The sequence below is a fragment of the Epinephelus fuscoguttatus genome, linkage group LG7 (assembly GCF_011397635.1).
Source record: "Epinephelus fuscoguttatus linkage group LG7, E.fuscoguttatus.final_Chr_v1".
NCBI lineage: Eukaryota > Metazoa > Chordata > Actinopteri > Perciformes > Serranidae > Epinephelus > Epinephelus fuscoguttatus.
Window position 1 is genome coordinate 17,433,652 of NC_064758.1, and position 22,401 is coordinate 17,456,052.

General features: G+C 40.2%; 1 protein-coding gene across 3 annotated transcripts in view; it reads right to left on the bottom strand.

Moving 5' to 3' along the window:
• The window catches only part of cacna1db (calcium channel, voltage-dependent, L type, alpha 1D subunit, b), a 109,440-nt gene that overhangs the window by 2,016 nt on the left and 85,023 nt on the right, over positions 1–22,401 (bottom strand). The window contains exons 31-48 of one of the 3 annotated variants that reach the window (XM_049580158.1): positions 21,437–21,520; positions 19,108–19,149; positions 18,109–18,237; positions 16,928–16,993; positions 16,659–16,750; positions 16,392–16,551; positions 16,146–16,273; positions 15,825–15,921; positions 14,246–14,348; positions 13,082–13,183; positions 7,575–7,711; positions 5,618–5,734; positions 4,585–5,039; positions 2,364–2,390; positions 1,919–2,059; positions 815–972; positions 300–412; positions 17–151 (exon numbers count right to left, since the gene is read on the bottom strand). In XM_049580158.1, coding sequence (XP_049436115.1) covers positions 17–151; positions 300–412; positions 815–972; positions 1,919–2,059; positions 2,364–2,390; positions 4,585–5,039; positions 5,618–5,734; positions 7,575–7,711; positions 13,082–13,183; positions 14,246–14,348; positions 15,825–15,921; positions 16,146–16,273; positions 16,392–16,551; positions 16,659–16,750; positions 16,928–16,993; positions 18,109–18,237; positions 19,108–19,149; positions 21,437–21,520 — 2,286 coding nt within the window. Of the gene's footprint in view, positions 1–16; positions 152–299; positions 413–814; positions 973–1,918; positions 2,060–2,363; positions 2,391–4,584; positions 5,040–5,617; positions 5,735–7,574; positions 7,712–13,081; positions 13,184–14,245; positions 14,349–15,824; positions 15,922–16,145; positions 16,274–16,391; positions 16,552–16,658; positions 16,751–16,927; positions 16,994–18,108; positions 18,238–19,107; positions 19,150–21,436; positions 21,521–22,143; positions 22,222–22,401 lie in introns of all 3 variants that reach the window. The other 2 variants (XM_049580159.1, XM_049580161.1) reach the window with 2 other exon arrangements.

Below are 22,401 nucleotides of genomic sequence, written 5' to 3' on the forward strand. Positions count from 1 at the left end.
ACACAGTAAACCAGACCTGTATGAGTGGTGTGTAGCAGGGTGAGCAGTCACGGCTGATGGGTGAAGCAGGAGGCGTGACCCAGGAGCGAAGCGACCGTGTGGGAGACAGGCGATGAATTCTGCTGGCATCGAGACCGGCCACCGCCATCACCTGAGGTTCAATCAATTATGAATGACATTTTGGGGTTATGTCTACCACTTTGTGACAATACTGTGTATTTATTCATCACAATATTCTTAAACAGAAAAAGGTGTGTGTGTGTGTGTGTGTGTGTGTGTGTGTGTGTGTGTGTGTGTACCTGTTGCTGCACCAGGTGTAGTGGAAGAGCTGTGCAGGTTGGCGAGGGAGGAGCGTCATCCTGACTACTTCTTCTGCGAAGACACTCAAAACTAAATGTTGGTCTGTTGGAGGCTGAGAACAAATGAGGACAAAGAACTATCACTCTCTGAACTTCAACTGTGGGTACTTAAAGAAAGAAAATGCTGTGTAGTATTCAAGAACAGAGTCGGGTAAAACACACAAAAAATTACACGCCGCTATAACAAGGGTATAATAGAATATTAACATGTAAATTACTTTTTCGTTACATTTGATACAGTGAACTGAACCTGAATGACTGTTACACAAATTGGTAACAGAATATGTGAACACATCTTTATAATTAAGATACCAGTCATGAAGACGCTCTTCATCAGTATAAATAACGTATAACGTTAAAAATCAATTCTGACCATGTCAAGAAATCTCAATCACTTCTCATCACTCCACAAAAATTCGAACAATAATAAAAGTTGTTGTGCTGTGACGTATTACGTTGAGGTGAGGGTAAAAGCCATCTCCTAGGTGACCGTCTGCCATCTTGGTAGATCGGCTGTTGGTCATCGTCATAGAAACCATCATGCTGGTGTTCGCCCTTGGAAACCTTGAGTTCAGAGTCTCCCTCTGCGTCATGGTGGTCCTTATTGGACAACCTGTGAAAAGAAGAGATTTTTTATTGAAGCGATGTCGCCTAACAAATGATTTCAGTGTTGTTAGAAAAAAGTTGGAAACAGGTAGCAAAATCAACACGTTATTATGTTGCCACTGGTGATGCACCAAGGAACACAAGTGCTCATTCTAGATAAACGCTACATAAATTCTGTGCCACTCAGAGAGAAAATACTTGTACAAATTCATGATAATGAAATACAAACAGGGCAGTAGTCCACATGTGGTGCTTGTGGCCACTGCTGTTTAGTTGTTGGTGTGTCCTCACACTGGCAGCTAGGCTTGGGTGGCATCACAGTATTACGGTATACAAAGGTATATTGAAATCCCCACGGTATGATTTTCAAAAATACAGATGCTCCTCTCCACCTCATATAGAGGTGTTGTACTGATACTTAATGCACATCGCGCACCACTAAAGGTCAGTCTCTTCTGGTGGAACAGGCAGCTGAGCAGACAGTTATGGCGACTGTGGATAACATTACAGGACTGTAAACAGCAGAGAGAGGCCAGCGTATTATTTCAACATCTAACTCGGAGAATTTAGCTTTATTTCTACCAGACCAGAGATGTTGATTGATGGAACAGTGGACTAACTAACTAGACGACTAGCAAGACTAACTAAGATGGTTTTGGTGGGTTTTATTTTGTTTCTGTCGAATTTGAATAAAGTGTATTTTACGATGAGTTAACAAGGCAATTAAGCTAGCCTAAGTTTGGAAGGTGTATGGTTGTATTTCTCTGAAAACTTGATATTTTGTCTGTTTCCATTGTTTATTAAAGAGATTTTGTAGAACGCAGCAAACTCACTGTTTACAGAGGTTGGGTTCATACACTGTATACCCCAGTGAAATTTCAGGAGGGTATGAAGGTATGAAAAACCAGATACCGCCCAAACCTAATTGCCAGCTGCTGTTGCCATCACAGTACCTGTCCTTTGTGAGCATGATGTCGTCTTCATGAAACTCCTCCCCACTGTAGTACTCTCCAGAGCCCCGCTCGTCATCACTGTCCCCGCCCCCCGGCTCCTCTCGCCGAATGGTGGGGTAGAGCACACCGCCACTTTCTGACCTGTCATCGAAACACAAGATACAATCAGTCATATTTTGATCAGTGCAAATTTGACAATTATACATGCTTAGATATAACATCTGTTTTTTTCTGTTTGTTAGAATTTTAATGCAGATTCAGTACAATAAAGCACACACGTTAATACTGTCAAACAATTTTATTGCAACATCACAAGGTCTCAAAGTTGCATTTTCCCACAGTGCTCATTCACTATGACGTTTTTCAGACGAACAGCCTTCACACCATGTTTTTGTAACCGCCAACAAAAACAGCACGTTGTAAAAGGAAGCTATCATGCACATACCTAATGTAGGTCTCATAGTATCGTGTCCTGCTCCAGGGAAAGGAAGTGGGTGGTCAGGCAGATGGGATTTTTTTGCAACAGGAGAGCAAGTAGGGGCGGGGAGGAGAGGATGCATGCAATGACAAAAGAGGACATGAATTAAAGTGCTTTCAAAAATAGATGTTTGCACAGGCTGAATATTACATGAATGATTTAAGTACTTCACAAGCTTACTGTCCCAAAGCATACAGAGGAAATTACTTAACATTAATTAACATTTCAATATGCATCGATATGTATCCCAAAGCCATGTATTATGTTAAGTCAAGTATATTTGTAGAGCCCAAAAGCCTAAATCTGTTAGAAGATTAGGAAAAGCATCCCCTCAGGATGAAGAGTCCTGGAAAAAAAGAGAAAAAAAGAGTCCAAACACACACTTATAATATAACTGAAAACAACCCTATAATAAGATTAGTTGTACCTGTTGTATAATTATTCTATATCACTTTAAGGTCAGTAAGTCTTTTAAGTACCTACTGAAAATGAATGTTTTTTTTGCATGAGCTCGTGTCTGTTTGCGAACGGCTCTACTATAGTATTGAAATTAAATATTTATATTAACATGTTGAGGCAGCACTTGTCCTCTACAGTAAGACTCAGAGTGGAAATATGGGTATACACTGTCAGGACTTAGAGGAGGGGTATCAGGTGATGTTTTCATATAAAAGCTGTTTGTTCTAGTCATGCATTCATCACTTCCAGGGAATATTTACACTGAAGCAACACTGCGATCTTTGGGATGGAAAATAACGCCCATGAAGATGCTCTTTTGCAATCTGCCATGACAGCTGAGATGAAGTAATATATTTCTGTTTATGGTGAACAGGATGCTCAGGGGGAGTTTCAGAATGGGTTTCTATCAAGCATGCCCCTTTTTTTGTAGTCTGCCCTTATCTGCTAAGAGTTCCGGCAAATAGCCTCGGGCATGGGTGTCAAACTCGTTTAAGTGTAAGGGCCACAAACAGGCCACTTTAATCTTAAGTGGTCTGAACCAGTAAAACCATTGCATAGTAAACTGTGATTAAAAACACCTTCAAATTTTTCCCTTTCTTTTAATGTAAAAAGGTAAAAGTACATTCTGAAAATGTTCGTCCATTTACAAAACAGATAATAAACGCTGTGTCTGAGATGTCTTAGGAAAAATAAGGTCACTTTCAACAGTTTTTCCGCATTCAGTCTATTACTCACTGTCATTACACGTGCATCTTTACAAACAGTTCCGCTCCACAGTAATGTTGGCATCACACCAAACTAAACTGGAAGCTACTGAGGAAGCAGGTGATGTTACATTTAAAAAGTTTTGGCAGTGCCCTAGTAACAGGGTTCAACCAATATTGTTTTAACATAGAAGTCTAATACTGAAAGTTTGCACAGTTTTTACTATCTTTAAATTTCACCACAATAAGTACTCAGTGCTATGTCAGAAAACTGTATTCTGGCCAGGTTAAAGCCTCTGAAGCAACATTTTACATGACGTAGGCTACCCACTGTTTACCTGTTCCTGAAACCTGGCACCTCTCAGCCTTTCCAAGTGCGTCACTATTAGGTGTGCATCCAGTGGGCTGAATTGAAGCCTTTGGCGGACCGTTTGTTTGACACCCCCAGTCTAGACAGTGCAGTCGGGCTGGCTCAAAGTAATATCACAATATCACTAAGATATTCATTTATTTATTTATTTGTTTTTCACTCCCATTGCTATTCCTCTTTGTCTTCGATGTATTTTGCTGTAAATTGTATTTTGATGTATTTTTAACCTATTCTGTAAAGTGACTTTGAGAACTTTGGAAAGCGCTTTATAAATAAAATGTATTATTGTTATTGTTATTATTATTATTATTATTATTAAGATTATTTTCAAATAGTTACTTTCATGTCAGAGATCTGTGACGACTCATTAATGACTGAATTACTTGAATTATCACCCAGCCCTTCGGAGCAGTCTACCAGCTTGGCTCCTTTTGAACAGCTAAATGCTTATCAAACATACTTTGTTTCTTGATATTAGTTTGCAATCACGTAAAAAATCTGAGCGTCAGACAAAGATTATACATCTGTAACTATTAAGATTCTCCAGAGGCTGCTTTGGCTCCCATTAAAGGGGAACTCTACTTATTCTAAACAGGTTCTTGGTGAGTACTATTGCGTTTGTGACAAAAGTCAAATTAATCCTTTTTTCACTGACCTTATGGAGTGTGACTTCCAAAGTTTGTCATGTACTCCTTTGCTGTAAGTGGACACTGATGATCCATTTTTGGTAGAGGATGGGCGGTCTCGCCTTAACAAACACTTCTGCTGCCTCCCGTTGGTCATGGAGAGAAGTGAGGGCACATTGGCGTTGTTGAGGTTGGCATTGGAGGGTATTGGCGATTGATGGCAAGTGGAAATACAGTGAGGATAATTATACGGATGAAGGGTGTGATAATGATGGTTATACTGGATGGGCGAAGAGTTCATCTCTGTCTCCCCTCCCTGGTCGACGTCGCTGGCTCTCCTGCCTGTTTGGACAGGTTCAGTTGAGGCACTACAGGAGAAGGGCAGGATCTGTAGCGGCCGTTGGGTGACAGTGGTCGGGTGAGAGTAGCCTTGCTGATCAGTGGTGACATGGTTGACATGGTTCCCAAAAAGACCACCGTTACGCTGCAGAGACACCAGAAACCAATCAGGACTAAGACAAAACAGCATAATAAACACAGCCAGTCAGTATAGTGCCTTTCAAGTCTGCTGACCATTCTAAGTGCTTTAACACTACTGAGTCACATTCACCCACACATCCACACACTGGTGGCTGAGGTTTCCATGCAGGGTGGCACCTGCTACTCAGTACGCATTTGCACGCTGTCACACAATGATGGAACAGCCATGGGGAGCAATTTGCGGTTCAGTATCTTGACCAAGGATAAAAAGACTCTCTGGGGGTGGGGGTTCTTATCTCCACATCAAAAACATATGATAAATAACACTCACAAGAAAATGTAGTGTCAAATGTGAGATGATGCAACAATGAATCATGTGAGAGCACAGCTCCTCAGTTTTGAAGACAAAAGTAAAGAATGTCAGCAGAAACCTCTCTTTGAAGTGTGGGATTTAAAAAAAATTAGAAACTGGTCTGTCTTTATTGGCTGTATTTAAGAAACGTACCGCTTCAATAACAATCAAAAAAAGCAAACAAGCAAAAAAAGTCCAACTGTCTGAAGGGAATCTTTAAGGATGTTTACCCTGTAGATTTCTTCTTCTTCCTCTCCATTAGCATCTACCAAGCCCCCCTCTTGCAGGTCACATGATATGGCTCGACGGATTTCTGGTCCAATGTCATGCAGCGTGCGCAGGCCAGCCTGCAAAGATAGCAGCCATAACAACAAACGTTCCAGCCATAACAGGCTTTTTAATCAACATTTGTATCTCTGTCTGGTTGAGAGAAACTGAGTATTAATGTTGCCAAACGTTCCACTTTATTTCAGGTGACAACACATCTCTGCCCAGACAGATCCACAGCAGTCTTAACATTCAGAAATGCTGACATGGTTTTAAAGGTCAACAGAGCAAATCTCATATCTTCTGGTGGTTTACTGCTCTGTGGAGCATAAAAGTAAGACAAGTAGAGTGACTTTCAGAGGGTCACTTCTTGATTTTAGTTTTACTTGTCTGAGTTACTCTGGAAAAAAGTTCTTATAGGAGCCATTTCTTTGGTAGAAAGTTGTTTCAATGAAAACATGACAGTGTTCTCTGGATTATCCAGAGTAACTGGATTTGCAGAGAGTGATGTTGCTCCTCAATGTTTCTTTGATCTTTCAAGGCTGTGAGCAACACAAAAGAAATTCTGTTCACCTTCATTTTCCCATGGAGAAGGTAGGATCTATAACAACGAGGGGCTTTTTGGGGAGACTTGAGCAAAGATTAAAAGACAACACAGAAAAGATTGTATCCTCTGATAGTCACTGGTGATACTGGGCTGACTTTTTTTTTTTTTTTTAGATTTTTGTTATAAAGGAACATAAATCTAACAGACAGGTCACCATGGGTAATACGATACAATTCTTGTGTTTTCAGTAGTCAAATGTGTTAAGGGTTACTTTTCTCAGTAGTCGATACTGGGCTGACTTTGTGTGCTGTGGTTATTAAAGTCTAGACGTGAGTTTTTTATTAAACTAATATTTCTAAGTTGATGTTTGGTTTTCAGTGACAGAGCTGATGTGTGAATCACTTTTTACACTTGGTTTTAAAATCTGTCTTGGACAAATGGATCACAAGTGGACAGCCCTAAATACAAGTGTAAAGGACCACCAAGACTCATAGTGATCCAATTACTTAAGGTGGTCCTGGACCCAACTGACTGCCTATCTTTTGTAGTGTAAATGCTAATGCTTCCTGATGCATCTCCAACAAGGACATAACAGGAAAATATGCACTCGGTGCACAATGTGGTGGTTGTTTTCGTGACAGGACGCCAACGCTCTACAACTTGCCCAATTTACAATGAGTTGGTTGCTGTGTTGTGTGACTGTCCATTATTTTGCCCTATGGAAGGAAATGTGTTGGATTCTGCGGACAGCGATATCTCAAGCTGTTCCTGACATAACTTCTGAGTGAGTGGTGAGCATCAACGTAATAAACATGCGCAGGGCCCTTTGAACTTCCACCATAAGTGACGTAGAAAGTAATGAAATCTGAACATGACTGGTCAGCTGGAGATGCATGATAGACACAGGTGTGAATGGTGATATGTCTCGGCTGTCCACTTGTGTTCGGAACACTGAAGCATACTTTAAAACCAAGTGTAAAAAAGGTCAGAGTTGGCTCTAATTTAGATGAAGGGCATTTGGTAAAATTCAGTCAATGATTTGGTCAACGCACTGATAGAGTGAATCTGTGGGACTATGAACACCAGCATGATACACTGTAGTGTTGTGACAATACTGAAATTTCCAACTTCAATATAATACTTTAAAAAATACTAATATTTGATACAACAGGAAAACTGACATTGAGGGGAAAAAATGGAAATAAAAATTTGATGAAAAGATTGATATAAAAAGGTTTTCAACAGAGACTTTTCTTGCATAGTTGCAGAGAACAGCAGAACGACTGTAGTAAACATAAACAACAAGAGACAGTGAGAAAGCGCAGTTGGTATCGGTGCTTCAGTATTGTGGAAAATGATTGTACTTTACTCACCTGTAGAGCCATGGTTGTGTTCAGTCTCTCCCACGAGCGCCTTCCTACGAGCCCTTGCTCTTTGCGCCTCTTGAACTTCCTGAAGTAGTCCTGTATCAGGAAGGTGGCATAGAACTTCCCCACTGTTACCTCGTCATCTGAGTGAACAGACCAGACACACCAAAGCCTCCCAGATCAACACCAAAATACCGAAACACCTCAACACTGAAAATCTGTTTGCATCTGTTTTCCATGACATTCAAAAAATAAAATCACTCAACAGAGATTTTACCCACAACTACCTCACCATCGAAGAGAACAGACACACATCTAGGCAGAAAAGTCAATTTGCTCAAAAACATATCAAAGCTGAAATCCATAAACAGTAAACAAACATTCAGCTTCACCGCTGCAGAAGGTTATCTTAACAATCAAACAAAACACCTCTGTAACAATCCCTATGAAAAAAATACCAAGACATGTTAATGAAGCGCCCTAACTCCCTGCTGCTTAAGCACTACAATGACTGCCCGGTCTTAGGAGTATCACAACAGGCAAGTATACACACCACTGCTGTATCAGGAGAGACTTCAGAGTTTTGGTCTAAATACTGGCGCTTTAATTTTTTATTTTTCAACATTTAGGCCCAGTTGTTCAAAAAGTTTCATCTAGATTTGAAAATACCATGTTTTGCTATCTAAGACCAGATAATCCATTTTACTTTTGTGTTTACTTTTGCTGAGTTTCAAAGCATAATTGGATTAGATCACCCTGATGCAGATATATATTTTTCAAGAATACCAAATCTGGATAACAAGTGCTGTAAATGGGATAGAAAACAACACAGGGGATCCATTTGTTAGAAACTCATTTCAACTGTGTCCTTGTAATCAATATAAAGTGATAAATTAAAGTTGAAGTTAAAATTAAATCAGCTGGATCACCATTCATCCTTGAACACACCTGTCATTGAAACATTAGTCCTCAAATAAAGTTTGTTGCCTCAAGTCTGTGTGCTCCAGTTAACTTTGGCCCAGATCTCTGAAGTCTCTCCTAAAACAAGACTGCCCTACTCTCAGAGCACCCGACAGGCCTGCAAATCCTTGTGAGGCAGTTGACACAAGTTAACTCTTCATCCACACGCACCCCACTTAGACATGTTGTCTCGTGTCGTTTTTGATGAGTACATAAAAAAACAGTGGTCTTTATTATCTTTCTGGATGTGATACTGGCTGTGTTGACACAAAGCAAAGCACTGTTACATTCCTTTTCAATATAAACTTAAAAACCAAGGTGTAGCCAACATTTTTCTTGGCACTGTTTAAATGTCAGAACTGAATGCACATGAAGTAGGTGACTGCACTCTGATAACAGAGCTGAATGTCATTTTCAAAAGCCTGTTAGAATCTGTAAGTGACATTTACACACACACACACAGACATGCAAATGCCTGCAGCAGGTTTTAACCAGACAACAGATAACATCTATGGCTGCAGCAGCAATTTTGCTTTGTCTCTGAAAACATGCATGTGGTTATGAAACACTCCTCCTGCGCACAAAAAGAAAAAACACACACAACTGCTCATGCAAACGAGTGCATATGAGCCTTCTTGACCTCATAATGTACCAAAATCAGATTTCAGTTTTGTTTATTTTACAGTTATTTATGACTGCATTGTCTATGAGTCCAAACTGTTACTACCACTACCACACATACTGGTGCTATATCATATGACTACAGAGTTTACTACATTTAACATCCACCACTTCAGAGACAGACAAACAGAGGTGTTTTGTATCTCTATATATCTCTGTAAAACAACATGATCCGCAGCAAGAAGCACATGCAAGAAGGCAGCGAAGAGAAGCAGAAAGGGTCAGATCTACAGCTCCCCTTTTGAGGGAGAACACACAAACTACATTTAGCCAGAGAAAGAGCTGTGACTACACACACTATCTGCCATGCAGGGAGGCTACGGAAGCGTGGGTCTGATTCCCTCAGATAAGGTTGCGAAAGCAGAATGGGGACAAAGACTAAACAAGAAAATAGGCTGAATCCGGGTGTGTGGGGAATGTGGGATTTTTTGGTTTCATCGTCGACTTTCCTTGACCCATTTTACTGAGCAATGGTGACGAATGTCAGAAGGATGGATGCTTTAAGAGGGAATCACCGCTCTACCCAGATCTGGTGATTCATCTTAAAGCAGCTGACACATTTCCATTCCATTTCCTCTACATAACCCGAAACAGCCAAAGAGAAAGTGTGAAAGGCTCTGTTCAGAAAGAGAAACTGTGACCAAAAGCATACTTAAGGTGGTTTCACTAAACTGCATAATTCGCAAAGGGCATCTAATATCTAAAACATCTGTTTTATCAGACATGCATGAATGTTTGGGCCATATTTTTGCCAGATAAATCACGTTTTCATAACACACTTTAGTTCAGATTTTTATGATTTCTGTTTCTTAAGCAAGTGATCTGCATCATTTTAATACATTTTTACTTGATAGCAGTTTCTCTTTCTGGGCAGACCCCGATGAAGTTTTAAAGAAAGAGGTATCAGTAGTTTCATGCCACCTGACTAAAACAGAATTGCCCCAGAGAGCTCAGGACGGCAGAAAGAGAAAAGAAGAAGGCCAGCGACTGACTGAGCACTCTACTGAAAGCAGAGGAAGCTGTGGAAGAGAGAGGCTCGGCAGAAAAGAAGAGAGGTTAGCAAACTAACACATAAAGACATGCAGTTGAATTAAGCTCTAAAAAACAGCAGAGCTGAAGCACTGTAAATGGACCTGCATTTGTATAGCGCCTTTCTAGTCTGTGACCACTAAAAGCGCTTTTTTACATTACGAGTCACGTTCACCCATTCACACACACATTCATACACTGGTGGCTGAGGCTACCATACAAGGTGCCACCTGCTACTCAGTTTTAACACACTCACACACTGATGGAACAGCCATCGGGAGCAATTTGGGGTTCAATATCTTGCTCAAGGATACTTCGACATGCAGCCTGGAAGAGCCCGGGATTGAACCGCTGATCTTTTGATTGGTGGACGACCCGCTCTACCTCTGAACCACAGCTGCCCCAAACAAGCAAACAAGGACACTGGAACAACTAGATGAACACAACTAGAGGAAGCTGTATGTGCATGTTAGACTTAGGTGTGACTATACTCAGCCTTCTATTAGTAAGATTTTTTTTGTGTAAGGTGAAAAATAATCCAAAGTAACTACCACAAATGACTCACCTAAGATGTGGACAACTAATCATGTTATTTGACCAGCTTTGCATGACTGAGCAATATAAACACACATAAGAACAAAATATAGCTAACCACATAAGTCTATCAGATTTGGCTGAAGATACAGGAACAAATGTCCCATTTGTTTTAACTTAAAAAAAAACAACTTCAACATATTAAGCAGTATAGTTAAGATTGATTCAGCAATACAAGTTTTGTATGGATTTTGGGGCATAATTGTCCAACTATGATGTATGAATAACCACCCAAACTAATGCTGATGGGACTGCTTGTGGAAAATAGATGGAACCTTTGATAAACACCGCTGGAAATTCACCTACGCCTAAAAAAAAAAAAAAAAAAAAAAAAAATTCTTCATCGAGTTCTTGAAACTAACGGCAAGAGGGTTTCTGTTGAGATTGTTGATAAAGATGACTGTGAGATGACTTGAAGAATAAATCCACAGAAAGGAAACTTGATAAAAATGTGCTTAAACATATCTGTGTCAGCATCAGACACAGTATACAAGCAAACAACATATAAAAACATCAGCATAATCAAGTATCTGCTTCTTTGTGTGTTTTTTTAAAATCCAATATATGCTCTGTCTACAGCGAGCGGGTGCTGCAGGAAGGGAGAATGTAGAACCTGAGACGGTGAGATTTATGATAAACAAAACCGTAGCATTATGACAGAAACCACAGCTGATCTGTGACTGGCTGACAGAGATAAGGAGAGTTTCTGCGAACTGAAGTACTGTGCGTGGTAACCCTGTCTATTTCATTGTTTCTTTTGGACTATAAGTGGGCCTCGTTGCTTCAGAAAGAAAAAAAAGAAAACAGAAAAACAGGATGCTGAAGGCTTCTGATGGATTAACTCTCAACACCTGTTTTTTAAGTAATTTGACCTCCAAATCTACCTTTTGTGTGTTACCACTGTGTAGACCTGAAAGATGACTTTAAAAAGTTTTTTTTTAGTCAGCTTTTCATCTTAAAAAAGTACCAAAGTGTTTTTTACAAAAATATAATAAGTTTTTACAAAAGATAATTTGACAGTAAGATAAGCACAGGTATAAATTTTACAATTAAAGAAGTACTACCAAAATAAAGGGGATTGTCTCAAGAAACTAGGTCATCTATGCAGGAGAAAGATGCAAATACCTTGAATACCTGAAATTGGCGCTACATGACCAGTGAAAACAGAGAAAAAGGACTGTGGCATGTGTTTTTGCTCAAGAGGTAGCAAACCTACAACTGCCAGAATGCATTGTGCCACACCGGACCAATAAACGCTCCCGCTGGTTGGTGATATAATGCTGTACTGCAATTAGCTGCTTCAGTTTCAGGGTCCTGGTGTTGTGCACGCTACCTCACTGTCACACTGGCATTGCAGCGAGAGCCACTGTTAATGTTGTCAGTAACACCTGTGCTTTTCCTGCTGTTACAAGTCAAAATGTCTGCAGTGAAAAAGGACTATCTGACAGCATAATCCACTGCTATGCTTTCCATCTGTATGATCAGCATGTTCTGAACACTAAAACATAAAAAAAATGTTGCTAAATATTTGTATCTTGGCTTCAGAGCTTTGAGAGTAGTGTATTAAACTGTGTGAAAAGATGGCAGACACTGAGCATATGGATAGACAGCAGAGAAGTAGATTAGGTCAGGAGTTGGTCAAAATGTTTCTATGGATTCTTGATACATTTTCTCGTTTATGAAAACTTGTCAGTTATGGAATTTATTGTAACTGACACTAACTCAAGATTACTGTAGCGTATGTCTTAGTGTGAAAGAAAATAATCAACAACTGAAAGCCCCCTTTCAAGCCTAGGGTTAGTGTTTGATAGCCAGAAGAACACCAAAATGTATTTGAAATGAAGTGTGAAGTGTGGTGTGAGGTACGGACATCATTCAGTAAAGGGAAAGTGTGTAAATGGAACTGACTTCCTTTTGAAATTCAAATTTGGGGGGGGGGGGGGTATTTGTATTCCAACGAATGTCCTCTGTCCCATCACATCCTCTTTCTATAAATACACAGGCGTAGAATAATTTGCTGTAGGACTTCCAAAACATTTTGATGACGTTAAAGTTGGCATCATTAACTCTCAGAAAATACAAATGAGAAGCGGCATGTATTCAAATTAACTGAAAGAACAGTAGAGAGAAGGAGAGGTACGCAGTGAGGTTATTGTTTGAACTGTGAATGATGCTTAAAAGCAAATGGAGATCACTGTTTATGCAAAATGGGTTGACCTGCTGTGCCTGTGTGTGTAATGACCACTGACCGCCTGCAGGAGGCACCACTTGGTCCAGCAGCTTCATGCTGGTTCTCTTCCAGATCTTCTTAATAACAGCTCTAAGCTCCTCATTGGCCTGCTCCAGGTTACCTTGGAAATGGCAGAAAAGGTGAAATGTTTAACTGTAAGGTCACTTTTGTTTAAAACGAGTGACAAACACACACACACAAAGATCGCAACACATATCTTGACATTTAAAATAAACACACAAAATTCCTGATAATGATGATGATGATAATGAATGGATTAAGCATCAAATGCCCTCTGTTTTGCAAACACAAAACTGAGCACAAAAGTAAATGATGTGATTCAGTCGCATGACTGTGAAGTGTAGTTTTGATGCTGTGTTATGTGTATTAAAGCTGTTGGTATTGAGAAGAGACAACTACTACTACTACTACTCTATAACTCCCTCTTGTGGCAAAATGTCGAACTAGAATATGGGCTTCCTGACCACAGGGAGTGCAAGACAGCTGACACAGTCAATAATGGAGCGCTCTACTCGACACAGTTGTGAATAGGGGAGTATTACACCAACAGTCGAAGTACCCTGACATGACAGTGAACAAAAACACACTAGATGAGGCATCCCAGAGAAAATAATTTGAAAGAAGGACATGGTGTTACCTTAAAATCCCATAAGGAGTCAGTCAATATATAAATACATTTAATTCTCAAATGAATGAAAAAACAAATAAACATTGAAGATTCAGAAGTACAACTTTGTTTGCCAACTGAACGAGGCTAAAAAACTGGACCATGGTAGAAGGTAATTACTGGTATAGGGATTACTTGCCAAGATGCCAACGTGTCTTTGTCCATGACTCTGTGGATCATGAGTTATTAACTGACCACATTACAAACACACTGACTGCTGTAGTGGCTTCTCTGGGATGTCATCTCAAGTAGCTTTTACGCCTGGAAGTTCCAGAGCATACGACAGGACGCTCTGGCCCAGTTACTCACTTGTGCTCCATCTTCTTACCTCATGGTCACACAACCTAAATCTATTGCATTCTGTTAGTTCCTCCTTTTTACTGAGCAAAAGGACAAATGCACAGCTCAAAAAAGCTCAACCAAACAGGAGTAGTCCATAAGAATACAACAAATCGTACTGCAGGTCTCTGATGGATCTTGAAGGTGCAGACTCACCCTCAGTCTTAATCTTGAGAGCAGTGCGGACCAGAGCAAACAAGGTGGCATTAAACATGACTGTCCCATCGCTGTTCAGGGGCATGTTCATCGCCACCAGACGCTGCAACAGAAGTACAGATTAACAGTGATGCATCAAATGTGAAAATAGCAGATGTATGATTGCTTTTTAAAATTGGTACATGTTTTTTTTAAACAAGTTTCTTGGAAGTTGTGTCTCTGTCTGTAATTTTCAACCCGCACTTGCAAACTGCAATTTGTTTATTGTTGACCACTACATAGTTTCGTACACAAACGAAATTATCTTTAGTATCATTTTTCCAACTGGCGCTCAATAATGTTAGTTCTTTATGGTTCTCTCCTGCAACTTTGGATGTTGTCGGATTGGTTCAAACTAAGTGGCTCTGAAGAATTAAGTGTCGACTTGCTGGGAATTAATAGCATTAACGTTTGTTGATTCAGGAAATAAATTGATATGAGGCTCACTTTTCCAATAACACTTTTTAATTTTTGTGCTTAGGGCAAGGTATCAAGTACTTTCAATTCAAAAGGCTCGAGTCCAAGTCATGTGACTCGAGTCCACATCTGAAAATTAGCATTCTCGGAACCCATCGGCTGTATTCGGCGTCTGACTTCCAGCAGACAGCGATACAGCCTCTGGGGGCAAACCCCCAATTTTTTGGCATTACGGTTTGATTTGGGTGGAGGAGACGAATTTCCGTTTCCGACTTCGTTTATATATAAATAAATATACTGAACCATTGCGATGGATTCAGAGTTTGCAGTGACGCCAATTATGTTCCGCCTCGTTAGTTTACTGCATGGACCGTTTAACCTGGCAACAACTGCAGCCGGCTCAAACGTGATTGGTCAATATCACGCGGACTACAAACAGCCTACAACCGGAAACCAAGGCTCTTCTGCTCTTCTTCCTTTGGGGCGACAGTAGCTCAGTCCATAGGGACTTGGGTCCTGTTCAAGTCCCCGTCCGGACCAAAAATGTGGAGCGTGGACTGGTAGCTGGAGAGGTGCCAGTTCACCTCCTGGGCACTGCCGAGGTGCCCCTGAGCAAGGCACCGAACCCCCCCAACTGCTCGGAGCGCCTGTCATGGGCAGCCCACTCTGACATCTCTCCATTTAGTACATGTATAGGTCCAGTTTGTGCATGTGTGTGTTCGGACCTGTGTGTAATTGACAACAGAGTGTAAAATTGAATTTCCCCTCGGGGATTAATAAAGTATATAAAATTAAAAAAAATTCAATTTAATTAAAAAATTCCGGAGGCAAGATCTCCGGGGTTTGCCTACAGACTCTACATTCACTGAATGTAGAGTCTGTATATAGAGACTAGAAAATTAGTAATGTGAATTCTATGAATTTATTTGTTAATGATGTATAAAACCTTTCATGTATTTTTGTCATCCTCAACATTCACCACAACAGTGGATGTGCATTTCTCCATCTCTATCTGTGTGAGTGCGTTGTTATGCTGTAAAGCCCTGTGAGGCAAATTGTGATTTGTGATATTGAGCTTTATAAATAAAACTGATTGATTGACTGATTCTGTTTTGAAACCCACCTTACAGGCCACTCTGTGAGGGCAGAGCTTGCCAAACCCAAGTGGAGGCTGGATCCTCCTCAGCAGAGTCACCACATCAAGGTGCTTTATCCTGCCCCTGACAACAAGATACATTTAAATATTAGGCACTATAACACAGTCTTCACTGACAGCAGAGGTCCTGATAATAAGTTACTGATAATCGGTAGGTGCACTTCAGAGGGACTGTTACAAAACAATCACCATCCTATGTGTACTGACACAAATATTCTATAGCAGAAGTATACATGATGAAAAAAAAAACTTTTGTTGGTTCTTTCCAAATGAGTCCTGAACACTCACTTGGCCTCAGGGTCATATTCAGACCAGATCCTTTTAAACTCATCCAGGTGATGCGGCCCAAGAATGGACCAATCACGGGTCAGATAGTCAAAGTTATCCATGATGACAGCAACAAACAGGTTGATGATCTGAAACCAGAACAGGCGATATGTTCTGTATCTTTTGGTATTTCATTTTATACGGAAATGCTCAAGTCTGAGCTCAAACATTGTGGGTACTGCACAAAGTGAAATGTCTGAAGATTACCAGGAAAGCACAGAGCATGTAGAAGCTGATGAAGTATATAATGGCAAAGCCGCTGCCACAGGTTCTTTCCTCTCCAGGGTTGTAGTCCGACTCTGAATCACACAGCTTCCCCGGCAGACAGGCTAGCATGATCTCCTGCCAGGCCTCACCTGTGGCACACCTAACATAGAATAAGAAACAACATTACCACAGAAGAAGAATGAGGGATTTGAGCATCTGTGTGACTTATACCAGCTTTATAACCAACTATTTTAGCTACACAAACACCTGAAGAGCATCAGGACAGCTTGAGGAAAGGTCTGAAAGTTGTTGTTGCGGTTGATTTGTGTCCCATCTACCATGGCTATTTTCCCAAACACCTGGAAAAAGAAAAAAAAAGACACAGAAACATCATTTAAAAGAAATCAGCCAGCCTGCTCAAATTCTAACAAAAATACAAGACAAATAAAATAAAACAATTAAATTATTTGTTACACAATTAAAACAGTTGCTGAATATGCCCTGCAGGGTGTCAAACAGGTTATTAACAGTATTACCTGCATTCCAATTACAGCATAGATGAAGAACAGCATGGCGATCAGGAGTGCAACGTAAGGAAGAGCCTGGGTGGCAAAAAAGAGGAAAGGGTGAGACATTGCTACGTCACTATCTGCGGTCTGTTATTCAAATGAAGTGCATTGTCAAACCACACTTAATAACCAGATCCACTGGTTTACTTGATTAAAACTTGTACACCTAGCCCCATATTGGAAAATGTATATTCTCTTGTCTTGGTATGCTATATAGTTTCTTTAAAGCTACCCATGAATTGCAGTTATGCTGGTTATAAGCCCGCTACCCAGCAACCAGTTTCACAGGGTTAGATCTCTCGCCGGGGACCATTTTCTCCCAAAATCAGAAACACATTTTCCTTCTTACCTGTAAGTGCTATTTATCAGTCTGGATTGTTTTGGTGCAAATTGCTGAGTGTTGGAGATATCGGCCGTAGAGATGTCTGCCTTCTCTCCAGTATAACAGAACTAAATGGCACTTAGCTTGTGGTGTTCAAAGCAACAAAAAAAAATACGTTTTAAAAACTCAACAGCAATGTCTTTGTCTATAAATTCTGACCCAGTGACTCAAGATAATCTACAGACCTTGTTGTGAGCAGCTTCATTTAGGAACTATTTTCTTTCACTGCACAGAAGGAAGCGTGCATCTACACATGGACAAGAGGGTCGTGCTCGTGACAGCACAAGTTGTCATCATTAATAGTGTCCTCCGTGGCTGAGCTGTAATGGTAGCTAGCTCACTAGTGCTAGGTGAGCTAGCAGGAGATACGCGCTTCCTTCTGTGCAGTGATACGGTTGGCAAGTGTAGTTTTTGTAGTAAGAAAATGTGTCCTACATAAAACTGCTCACAACAAGGTCGGCAGATTACTTTGAGTAACCAGGTCATGATTTCTGGAAAGAGACATTGCTGCTGAATTTTTCAAATATATTTTTTGGGTGCTTTGATCACCACAAGCTGAGTGCCATCTAGTTTTATTAAACTGGAGAGAAGGCACATCTCTACAGCCAATATTGAGCCTGATTAATAAATAAAACAACAGTATGTATTTTTGAATTTGGGCTGAACTAAACTTAACTTGTGTAGTAGTGTAATCTCTTGTCTCACTTGTTCATAATATTGCAGATTCAAGTGGGCTGTGTATTGGTGACATGTGTTACAGTCTCACCTGGAAGGACTTGATGAAAGTCCACAGCAGAGTCCTGATGCCCTCCCCCCGGCTCAGAAGTTTGACCAACCGCATCACTCTAAACAGGCGGAAGAAGGTGATGGAGATACGAGCGCTGTCCTCTGTGTTCTGAGGTGGACGATGTGGAAAGTGATTAGAGGATGAAAAAACAGAAGGCGTACCATCCAAACACAGACAGAAATAAAGCTTGGTACCTCTCATTCATTCATGCAGTCAGTTATACATGCTTTCTTTCAGTCACCGTGTATGAGTCATATTAGCTAACAAGCAACATAGAAATAGATGAAAACTGTTATGAAGAAATTTTCCTATTTGTGATCTCTCTGCATCGTTGCAATGACAACAATCAATGTGCATGCAGAGTATACATATCTTAAATACTATTCCATGACTAACAGACCTGGAGCACTTACACATACAGCACATTTAACTCTGGGTAACTGAGTCAAAACAGGCAACAGACAGATCATCTGCAGTTCAAAGACAAACAAACCAAAGGACAAACTGTAATTGAGGTTTCTCAACTGATACAAACATCATGATGGATCCTCTTCTTGTTACAGAACAATCACATAAGACCTTTGACAAGAAATGTAAACACACAACCGTGCATAACTATACAATGTTGGCAATTTGATTACACACCCTTGGGCAAGCCACGAAATGACGAAATGAGACAAAAGACCATACAGTGTTATCTGTTCATCTTCATCATGCCATGCACCCAGACAGGACGAGGTCATAACAAGATAAATGTCAGCTGAACCATGAAACTGGAGCCAAAATGCAACAAATGCAACCAGGTCGATTCAAAACAAAACATTGAGTCTTCAATCACAAACCGTCGCACAACTGAATACGTGAGACCATAAAGCATCTCAATGTTTTCATCAGTAAGTGAGAGACAGAGAGTGACAACAAAAATATATTGATGCTGGGTGATCACAAAAAGGTGAGGGGCTTTAATCATTTTCTTACCCCTGGCTCCACTATCACCTTGACGACAGGAATGGCTGCCGACTTGAAATCAAAAGCCTAAGGTTAATAAAAGATACACAAACCAGCTGTACAGCATCACACCAGTCACAAGTCAGTGCTGCTGCAAACATCCTATATCATCATTGCCTATGACTTATTTGACATTTAATTGCATTAAAAATATCAGAAGCACCCTCGCGTAAAACAACACAGCATTACGTTTTATACCACAAACAAGAACACCATCATCGTAAAGCATGTCATGCAAAAGCTTTACCACATACTCTCAGCAGTGACACCAGACATGATGCAAGCATTCAGTGGTCAAGAAGATTTTGCTCTGATCAAAATACTAATAAAGTTAACTGTTGGCATTAAGTATAAGGAGAAAACATACATGATACACCCTCTTAAAGAAAAATACTGATATTGTTCATTTTGCCTTTTTTTTAACATTTCACCTCATGATTTTGCAATTCATACTGAATGTCACAACATATTCTTTTTTTTTAATTATAGTATGACCTTTCAGGATTAAGCCTGATTTAAATTAACTGTTGTCCTAGCAAACACCGATATCCTTAACAAAATAAATAATAATAAAAAACTGGGTTTTTTTTTAATTATCATTATTTTATACTTATCTATCAGAGACACAACTCTCTTCCTTTTATGAGTGACTGTAGCTTTGAAGCTTTCTTTTTCTTTCTTAGCTAAGAGACTGAGTCATGCTTTTTTTACCGACTGTCTCTTTACCACTTAGACAACAACCCCGATTAATCTGGTTTCAAGGCAGGCACTTAACTGAAAAGGCCACATTTATGGTAACGGTGCTCCATACTGCTATAGTAAGCCCTGTCCTCAAACTTTTACACGCATCCGCTGCATCTGACCCAGTGAAAAACCAGATCCTCCTCTCCACCCTTGAAGAAATGTGAGTCCCAGGCTGTACACTCTTTCTGTTTGCATCTTACCTGCCTCACCAGGTGACATGGAAAGTATCTTTGTCTGAACAGCGCAGCCTGACAACAGGAGCTCCACAGGACTCCATGCTGGGCCCTCTACTATTCTCCCTCTACACAGGGAAGCTTAGTGCTGCCATACACTCGCATGGCTTCTCCTACCACTGCTATGCTGATGAAATCCAGCTTGTTCTACATTCCACCCTGTTGTTTTCCATTCTGAATGGACTGCAAGTGACGCAAACGTGTCAACTTTGTAAAAAACACACTTTATTTTGAAATACAGGGAATTTCCAGCAGAGAGTGTTTATTTTGAAGTGATGTTTCCTGCTGTGGAGTGAGTAACAGACAGCTACCTGACAGAGACAGTAGACTAGCTTGACGACATGGCCCAAACGCAAGTATGATGATGAATGTATTAAAGTGTGTGGACCTTGAACAAATGGCTAGGGAGGAATCTGGACCTCGTGGCTGGACCAGTTTAGAGTTTGACCAGTGATGGTGTACAGTGTGTTATTACCTAAAACATTCACTCAAAGCATGAGACAGACAGGACAAACAAACTTATTCATAACATGGACAAGCTGGCAGCAAGCATGGAGTCAGTGTTAACAACAGCTGCTGCAAACCAGGGTGCAGAGTGGCCTTGCAGTAGCAGCACAGCAGATTCAAAAGAGTTACGTTTGACACAACATGATTACAGCCAAGATTTTTAAATGATAGCTGGTGAAAACAACAGTTCCCAAATTTGGAAGCTTTTATAACTTGCTTTTTTTTAATCGATTAATTATTAAAAAAAGAAAAGAAAAAAACAAAAAGGCTGGTTCGTGGGGATTTTAAGGATTCAATAAAAAATTGGTACATATTAGCATGTTGAAGTTTGTTTTTATATATATATATATATTCTAAATGAATATTATTTGAATATATAAAAAAATAAAATTATTGTACATCTACTGTATGTTCACAACCTGTAGTTTTCCTTTACACCAGAGGAGTGTGACAAATTATTATATATAATTATTATAACACTTAATATCATAACACATGTGAAAGTCTTCCTTCACCTTTTTTTTCTTTATTTCTGTTCAGTTACAGAATTATTTAATGTGGACAGGAGAATCATGGTTCTCACAATAAACAAATGCAACTGTTAAATGCAAACAAAATTAGTTGAGCAACCCCATAACAATTTTACCATATCATGAAACTGGTTTTATGACAAATGCTGGAGTTGGGAAGAACAGTGATTTATGCATAAAAAAGATCGTTGTGATCTTGAATGCAACTCTGATGCTAAAGCAAGGCCCTCCTGCTGGGAGTGTCACAGTAAGACAGGCTTGTATGTGTGATAAATGACTACTTACATTGATCTCAGTGATGGCAATGTCAACCACGCTACCCACAACAATTAAGGCATCAAACGTGTTCCATGCATCAGCAAAATAGTTCTGCAAGCACGAGCAACAAAGACGCACAGAGAAAGAGAAAGAGAGACAACAGAGCAAGAAAGAAAATGCAAAAAGAAGGATTATGAAAGATAGAAAGAGGAGACCATCAAAAAGTTGTGATTAGATTTAAGAGAGTGAAGTGGAAAATAAAATCCATCCTGCCACTGAGTCTGTGAGAGTTAAATTCATAGAAATTATTTACTTGGCTATCCTATATTTCAAATTAGCCATCTGTCATTAAGCTTCCATTTCAAAAAACATTTTTACTCCCAGTGATACAGTGGCAGGCTGACAGAAATGGCCACCATAGACTTAAAACTAAACAATTTAACAAGATCTTAACACTGTGGAGCAGCAGCTTCATATAATGCATGTGTTAGCATTTAACATGCAGGCAGCTGACTCAATTTTTTCCAGCCAATCAGCATGTATTTGGTCTATGGTGCTCACAACAGATTCAACAGACTTGCTTAATGAGCCAACCTAAAAAGATAACACAAATTTAAGACAGGAGGGAGGGAAAGGAGGAAAGAAGTGAAGGAAGGAAAAAACAGAAAGTGGCAGCAGCAGTGGGAGAGCAGGAAGAGGGACTGACAGAGTTGTACATACTAAGGTCTTTCTACCTGACTGAGTATGATGTCGACTACACTGCCAATCACGACCAGAGCATCGAAGACGTTCCAGGCGTCCCCGACATAGCCCTGATATGGCAGCATGCACAGCCAGCAGGAGGAGAGGGGAAGGCAGGAGAGGAGGGGGAAGCAGGGGAAGTATAAGAGGTAGAGAGGTTACGGTGAGGAGTAATGGAAGGTGACAATAAGGCAGCCAGTGGGCAAAGAGCCCAAGAGGTACGGTAAGAGGGTCAGGAAGAGTGTATGAGG